Source organism: Symphodus melops, assembly GCF_947650265.1.
Source record: "Symphodus melops genome assembly, chromosome: 17".
Lineage (NCBI taxonomy): Eukaryota > Metazoa > Chordata > Actinopteri > Labriformes > Labridae > Symphodus > Symphodus melops.
In genome coordinates this window covers 3,571,899-3,579,913 of record NC_136707.1, presented here as the reverse complement: position 1 = coordinate 3,579,913, position 8,015 = coordinate 3,571,899, and the positions used below count along the sequence as shown (strand labels likewise).

The following is an 8,015-nucleotide window of genomic DNA, read 5'->3' as shown; positions in this document are numbered from 1 at the left end:
AATGGACTGGCACCTCTCCAGCAACAAATACCCACCTGTCACAGGAGTGGCCTACATTACGGAACGATTAAACAATTTGTACGGACAATACTGACTTGATATCAAAAACTTTTAACCAAAGCTTTATCTGCATTTTCAGTTTCTCATATTGCAGAAGTTTCCAACCCTCAGCCTCTATACTTACTGACTTTGTCAATTGTGCTTTTGTTTTGAGAAACCAAATGTAACACTTCTTCTTTGCTGCGTTCTGTGGTCATGAATAAACCCGAGATGAACTTTCCAACTCATCAAGTCTGTGCTGGGACTTGAACCATTGACCCTCCGGTTCCCAACCCGAGTCCCTACAGACCGAGCTACTACTGCCTCTGCACTTGTAGGTTCAATTAGTTTGGGATTCGCTTCTCTAGATGGCAGCAGCCATCAGCTCAAACGGCTACGATGTAATTATTTGAGGCAATCACAATTCTTTTTGAACAATCGACAGGCTCCGCTTGTTGTTAGTGTCTGACAGTATCACAGAAAAGCTCCACACAATGTTTTACCACAATTTGTCTTTGATGGAGCCATTTTTAATCAGGTATGAAAGTGATGTATCTCTTCATACCGGTTTAAAAGACCAAAGCAAAGTCTAACTAATGTTTGTTTATTGTTGTGACAGAATGGCGAGTCACATGTGGTCAAGTCCTGTTCATTTTATTTGCATATCTTAATATCACTAAATGCTACAGACACATTTGCAGTAGTTTTGAATATACAAAACCACCATATAAAATTTATATTTAAAGAGAAAATAATTGCTCACATCAACATTAAAAATAAGCACTAATTGCAAAATAAATATATTTCCAACACAGTAAAATTGAAGATAATCAAAATTACCAACACATTGACAACATTAAAAAAAAAATGGAGAAAAAAAAGACATCTTTTAAAATCAAAGCAGAAGATTTACTTTTGGATTTTGATGTAATCAGTTGTGATGATGATGTTTGACCAACAGGGGGAGACAAACTCCACAGAGAGGGAGCAGAGCTGGAGGGAGCTGTTCTTTCAGCACCACACTCACGCGCGCACGCAGACACACGAGCTCGGTGCTAATACTGCACACTACTTACATATAGAAGTCGATGTTTGTGTGATTAATTATCAACTTTGAATTCATACATTCAAGTCTTTCAATATGACCACGAAATAAGCCCCCCCTCATTCCTGTTGTCTACTTGTCATTAATGACATGATTAGAGGCGTCTGCATTCAAAGCTTCGAGCCTAAATTCGCTATTGATGTTGTTCAGAGGAATGAGTCAGAAATGTGGCGAGGTTAGTTGAAGGTAGAGGACGTGCGTGAGAGAGTGCCGCAACAATTGGATCGGACAATAATTATAAGCGATAAATGCATCAATCTCAACCAGTGTGCACGAATGAACAGCGAGAGAAAGAGAGAGAGAGAGAGAGAGAGAGAGTCCATCGCAACACCCCCTTCTTCCGCCCCCCTCCGCACACAGAAAAACGGAATTAAAAAAATCTTTAATATCTTTCCGGCAACGAGCCTCCATTGCTGCAGTACGCACACACATTAGACACGCACACACTGTGGGCCTTCAAAAAAACGTCGCCAAAAAAAAGAGGAGAAAAACTATCCTGCAGAATTGAAGGCAGCTTGTGTGCACTGACAGAGACGCCAACCTGAATGCATTGAACGCACACTGACATCGTGACAACACCAGCTCAGTGTGTGGACCTGTGCAAGTCGCTCTCCTGATTGTGTAATATATTTTTTTTCCTGCTTCTTCCTGCAAGCGTCAAGATCTGCAGCTGAGAGCACAAGAAGAAGCAGCAGCAGCAGCAGAAGAAGAAGAAGAAGAGGAGGAGGAGGGGAAAACAAGGGGGGATTGCAACATTCATCAGATTTATTTTTCTTCCAATTACATGGCGCAAGGGCTATACAAACGGGACCGTCCAAGGTGTGATACTGCCACGGTGAGTTTGGATATTCAAGCGGCAGCGTCCTCCTCCTCCATCCGCGCAAAACACGTCCTCGACTGCGGCGGCGCCCACACCGACTCCTCGTCCTCCCTCTGCCGGCTCCATGTCGAGTGATGGTCGGCGTGCCTTGCTGGATGCTCCCTGCTCTGTCCGGATCGTCGACGACCGAACCTCCTCTGACCGCAGACCCCCATTTTCGGCGGAAACCCACCCAGAGCTATAGGGCTACATATGGAAACTGGGGATCAAAATTTTAGGAAAAAGGCAAATCTACGCGGTTGATTTTTTTTCTTTTTAGCTTTTTATCGGTTTCTATCCAGTTGTTTAATTCTTTAATGCTAACTAATGAATTGATGTGTTGAGCTTTGATTTTCTTCATCCCAACGTGCAGGGTTGATTTGCGAAAAGCCAGAGTGTTATATTTGCTCTAAACCTCTACATTAGGTCTACATAAAAAAAAAAAAACCCGAGAGTTGATTTTATTTCCTCTCGAGAGACTCGACCATTTTTAAAAAACAAAACAAAAACAAAAACTCTTTCTAATTCCCATCATATGATAGATTCCTCTGCGTTTCCCTCCACTGTTTGTTAAATCCTCGCCGTTTTCTATCTTGGCAAACAAAACACATTAGAATAATATATTCGTCTTTAGGAAAGCTTTTGGTATAGTCATAGTTATAATTCTGATACATACAAGTAAAGGCAATGATATAACCTCTGAGTAAAGTAAGTGTAACTCACTGTAACAGACGTATTGAACTGTTGTACTTTAAGCCTCCCATTACTCTGTCTCGGTGCTCCATTTGAGCTCATGTTAATGAAGCTCTGTGCTCGGCTGTAACCTTTAAGTCAACAAACAGGTTGTCTGCTCTTTTCTTCTGCAGTCTTGTGCAGCACAAATCTCAGTTTTGGTTTATCTCACGTCCACGTTTCTCGGCTAAAGGCTTTAGGTCATAGTTAATCCTTCCTTGCTGGTGTTGTTATCCACGTTTTTTTTAGATTCATTTGCTGCTCAGCTGCAAGCTGAAGGCCTGCTGAGGCTCCGTCACCCTCTGCACTCCCAGTTTCTCATCTTTTTTGGGTGACAAACAGTAAGAAAACAGACAGAGAGGGGGAGACTTGACTGTCTCTTCCTCTCTTTGAAACACCTCCGCGCACTCTTCAGTTTTCTCTTGTTTTGGTCCTCACCCAAACGCAACCATAAGGTTCCTACCGCATCCTCCGCCTCCTTCCCTCTCCTTCCGCACGAGTATATCCCGGTTTTTCGGTTTGGTTTGGTCCCGGAAATTTTCAAATATTTACTTCCTGTACATCAAGAGGAAAGGGGGTCCCCCTTTCATGGAATGCGGAAACATGGGTCTGTTCGACCGCGGAGTCCAGATGCTGCTGACCACGGTGGGAGCCTTCGCGGCCTTCAGCCTCATGACCATCGCGGTCGGCACGGACTACTGGCTGTACTCCCGCGGGGTCTGCAGGTCCAAGTCCATGAACGACAACGAGACCAGCAAGAAGAACGAGGAGGTGATGACCCACTCGGGCCTGTGGAGGACGTGCTGCCTGGAAGGTAAGAAGGGGGAAAACTTTCCCAACATGCACCACGTGTCCTCCCACATCAAAAGACCAGCTTGGATTTACTGAGATTGGCGTTTGATTATCAGAATCAGCTTTATTGGCCAAGGAGACTAACTTCAGTAAACTGTGCTCTCTTATGAATGAGGAGCAAATCAAATAGCTACACCTCAATTCTAAGACATACAAGTTTTCTGACTCAAGACTAACAGGTCACTGAAAGTGTGACCCTATGAGAGGTTGGAAGGTTGTCGAAAGGAAGGAAACATCAGAAGAGTTCTTGTAAAATACTGGTTTTTAAAACTGCTTCCAGCCTTTCACAAAACAATCCGACAGAAAACACTCACTCTTCTGTCGAAACATAAGATGCAACCTCTGACATTTTTTGCTCCAAACAGAAAATGCTTCGTTTCAAGGGTCCATAAGACAAAAGGATAGATCAACAGAGCCATACTTTTGCACCTCTGTTCAGGTGTTGAGCGCCTGCAGGCAGGGTGAATGAGTTCATTATTTGACAGTCTGGAAGAGGCTGCAAGATGGATCAAAGGTATCACATGATTTTTAACTCTTTAGGAAGACAAAAAAAATAAGTACTGCAAAATTTTAGTTCTTTTTTGCTGTCCATCTTTACTCTAGTCTTTTTTTCTTTGTAAAACGCTGCACAGTTTTGCATCCTCTTCCCCGGAGTGAAACCTATTGGTAAAAGTGTCAAATGCACCTGGGGGCTCTGCTTTATTGAAAGTTGTCTCAAGGCTCAAAACTAAAAAAGTTTGTGCAGCATAAAGATTAAAGCTCGTCACCTGTATCCTGACGAGTTCTTTTTCTGCTCCTGCAGGCAGGGTGAAGCAGGTTTGTGTTGCAGCTTGAAGCTGTTGCATAAACGCCTCCCACACTGCTCTTGAACAGGGACTTTATAGTTAAAATAAAGAAATAATAATATATTCCTGAGCTGCAGTTAGGCCTGGACCTTCATCGTTCATCAGCATGATGTATTGGCAAACTATGAACTCCTCTAACCCTCTAATAAAGGCCTTTCTGCATGGCGTTCTGCCTGGTTAAAGAGGAAGTGAGGAAGGCTGTTTATGCTTATTATGAATTCCCAAACGTTAAAGTCACGGTAGCAGGGACGCACATTTGTCAGCAGGCCTTAGCCCTGTGTTTCCTGTCGCATTGGGCTGCTGACTTGGACTGCGGCCGGTGCTGTAACCTTGTGATGGAACACAGTGTATCAAATCTGCTCATCTACTAAGCTGTGAGGTCCGAAAAGGCCACAGAGTCTGACTCCCTGCTCCTCTGGCTGCTGTGATAAGCAGCACCGAGTTTGTGCACCTTCTCTTCGACTTCAGCTTAGTAACTGGATTGAAGCAGCAACTCCAATTTCCCTCAATCGATATCAGTGTGAAATTGGCCCGGCTTTATGGAGCAGCGTCGTGACGTTTAGCTTAATTTTAGCTTTAAGGCTGCTACCTTATTGTCTGTGTTCACTCTCTGTTCCCTGGTGGTTTTGTTCTTGGACACAGAGAGCGGCCTTTTTCAATAAATTGTGTAAAAGAGACAATGCTACCAGCTCCATTTAACAGTTAATGACTGTCTTAGGAACACTGCCAAGAGTTTGGCAGCAGAAATACTAGATGATTTCAACAGGAGAAGGTTGAGACCAAAAACAGAGCGGGAAGAAAAATCAATACCGGATTTACGACTCCGAAGGAATGCTAATGTTGCTCTGCGTCTGATGCTAGCGAAAATGAGCAACTTTTTGCATCTTATTTTAAAAAGTGATGAAATTGTAAATTCACCATTTTTGCCCCAAAGTGGTGAAAAACATCAGGTTTTAACGCGAAATTAAGTTCAAACTTCAAGAGCTTAATTCGACATCACAAAGACTTTCAGGGGGGGAAACATGAAACTCTCTTGAGAGTTCAGCCTCAGCCATTGGGCAGCACAAAGCTCTTTTCATTTTTCAAACATCACGTCACATGTTTCGTCAACATCTTTCCATTTTCAAGTGATTCGTTTGCCTGATCTATTTCTGGCTGAAGTTTCTTCTTGGCTTCAGGACATAATCAACAATGTTGTATTTGAGCTTTGGTACAATTTTTGAGATAATTGTACCAAAGTAACCAATGTGGTAGTGCAAGTGCTTCTGGGGATGTTTGCAATCACGAGTGTGTATGAATGAGAGAGGCCTTTTGGTCAAAGTGCCATATGGCATTCAACGTTTCAATAAAAAGGTAGTGTTTTCTTGTGTGTGTGACCTGCATGTTTTGATGTCACTGGAAAATCTCGAGCATCATTTTGTTGAACCTCTGGAACAGAGCTCTTGTGCATTAACTGTTCTTATGATTATAGCTGCACGTACGATTAATCACAGCGAGACTGTAACTGTGACAATGACCCGCCTTTATCCATGCCAGGCCAGCTTTTAATGGGCAAACAAAACAGCACCGAGTCAAGCTGATATCTAAACACCATCACGTTGTGCTGTGTGTGTGTGTGTGTGTGTGTGTGTGTGTGTGTGTGTCTTTGATTTGGGACAATGAGTCTCTCCCTTTGAATCGGAGATCAAAATGGAATTAAACCCATATTTGTCATTTGTGGTTCATGAAAGATTCCCAGGAACAGAGGAGGCTGGGGAGAGTGGGGATAAAAGGGGTCAGTGCATAATTTTACTTGGGTCATATTCAATGGCTTCCTGCTCAGGATGTGTGATTTACTTAAAGGTAGATTGTGCATTTCAAACCAAATCAGAGGGAATTAAAAAATAGGAAGTTTAGAGGGGATGCAGAGATAAGCAGGCTGCTTGCTGCAAAAACCCAACCAGCATCAAGTCTAACGTTTTAGTGGTTAATTGCTGCTCAGCTCTATTCAATCAAAGTGTCAAGATGACAAGTATTCACCCCCCCCCCCCCCCCCCCCCATCTCTCCCTGAACGAAGTCTTCCTGGTGATCAGGCAGCGAGCGAGGCTGCTTGGAGTTAGTCGCTCGTTCCTTATCGCAGCAGAGAACACAGACTGTGTGTTTGGCAGCGCGGGCCCACACATCCTGCTCGCAGAGTGGACACAGGTGGGCGACGGTTTGTGTTTGTATAACCAGCTACCGGAGAGGAGAACCTGTGAAAAAAGCAAAATGGGAATACCCACACTGGGTGCTTGAACACCTTCGACCTCTGCTTCACTCGCTGCCTGTCAGAGAAAAACACCAGCAGAGGAGAATAATCCCACTGCTGGAGCGAGCGAGCGAGCGAGAGAGAGAGAGAGAGAGAGAGGACTGTGTATGTGGTGTAAGAGCGTAGGTTTGCTTTCAGAAGTGGGGGTGGCAAAATGAAGGCAGATATGTATGTGTATGTATTTATACATTAGAGTTGTGTCATGTCAATCTTAGTAATTAGAATTGCAGCGAAACAGAACAATTTAATTGAACATGTTGGTTAAAATAAAACCAACCGGCACGGCACTTTGTATCGTCCATGTCAGCTTATCCTCTAATACAGCTGGACAATTGTGCCCATGTATGGTAACCTTATGGACTGGTGCTGTTTCATAGTCTTTAAACATTTTTGGAGGACACTTTTCTTGTGTTTACACCGCAGGAAGTGGGAACCATTTTAGTTCTTGGAATCCCATTTAGTGGAGCTTTTTAGCTTCTACTTTTAAGCATGTACTGTTTTTCTTTTACATATCTTTTTGGCTGTTTTATGCCTTAATTGATGGGACAGTGGAGCTGAAGTTTAGAGGAAATATTCATGGGAGAGAATGGAGGAGGACTTGCAGAAGAAGTCTCGTGTTGGACTTGAACTTGGTGGTGGCCGTGAAGACTCTGCAGATCTTTCCGCTTCGCCAAACCTGAACACCAGAGCTCCTACTTTTTTGTATTGTTAATTTGAACAATAGGTCTAGTTGGTACTATTATTGCTTGTTAGTTGGATGAACACATAGGCACAACCAGCAACCGTATGTCTTTACATGCACGGTGAGAGCTCATAATAGGGACATCATAAATGGACCAAAACTTGAAATGACAGATAGTGAAGTCTTGAGTCGCCTGTCAATCCTCTAAACGTGTATCATCATGAAACCATAAACACAATATTCCTATCCCAGTATTGTCTGTGTTGTTGTCTTAATATTAATGTATTACGTAACTTCAGAGCTGCCTGACAGCGCTTTCCAAAAAGTTCATTTCAAAGAGTTCCCCGAAGTGTTTGTTCCAAAAATGCTGTCTTTGAAAATATATCTATGTGCACAGGTTTGTGAAGGGAGTCAAAAGCACAAGTGCTTAGCTACAAAGGAACTTAGCATTTGCATTGTTTTATTTTTTAAAACTACTGTTGAAGCAGCTAAATGTGTGTAACACTTAGGGTCAAAGACAAATTTACCTTGTGTCGTAACATATCCCATCCTATCGCTCTACATCCTATCAGATTGGATCGTGTGAGCAGAGACGAGCACAAATAACATGCAA

General features: G+C 43.0%; 1 protein-coding gene across 1 annotated transcript in view; it reads left to right on the top strand.

Annotated features, from left to right (window-relative positions):
* Positions 1–953: 953 nt before the first annotated feature.
* Positions 954–8,015, top strand: part of cacng2a (calcium channel, voltage-dependent, gamma subunit 2a) — a 57,825-nt gene continuing 50,763 nt past the window's right edge. The window contains exon 1 of the mRNA XM_079367109.1: positions 954–3,549. Coding sequence (XP_079223235.1) covers positions 3,324–3,549 — 226 coding nt within the window. The 5' untranslated portion in view covers positions 954–3,323. The remainder of the gene's footprint in view (positions 3,550–8,015) is intronic.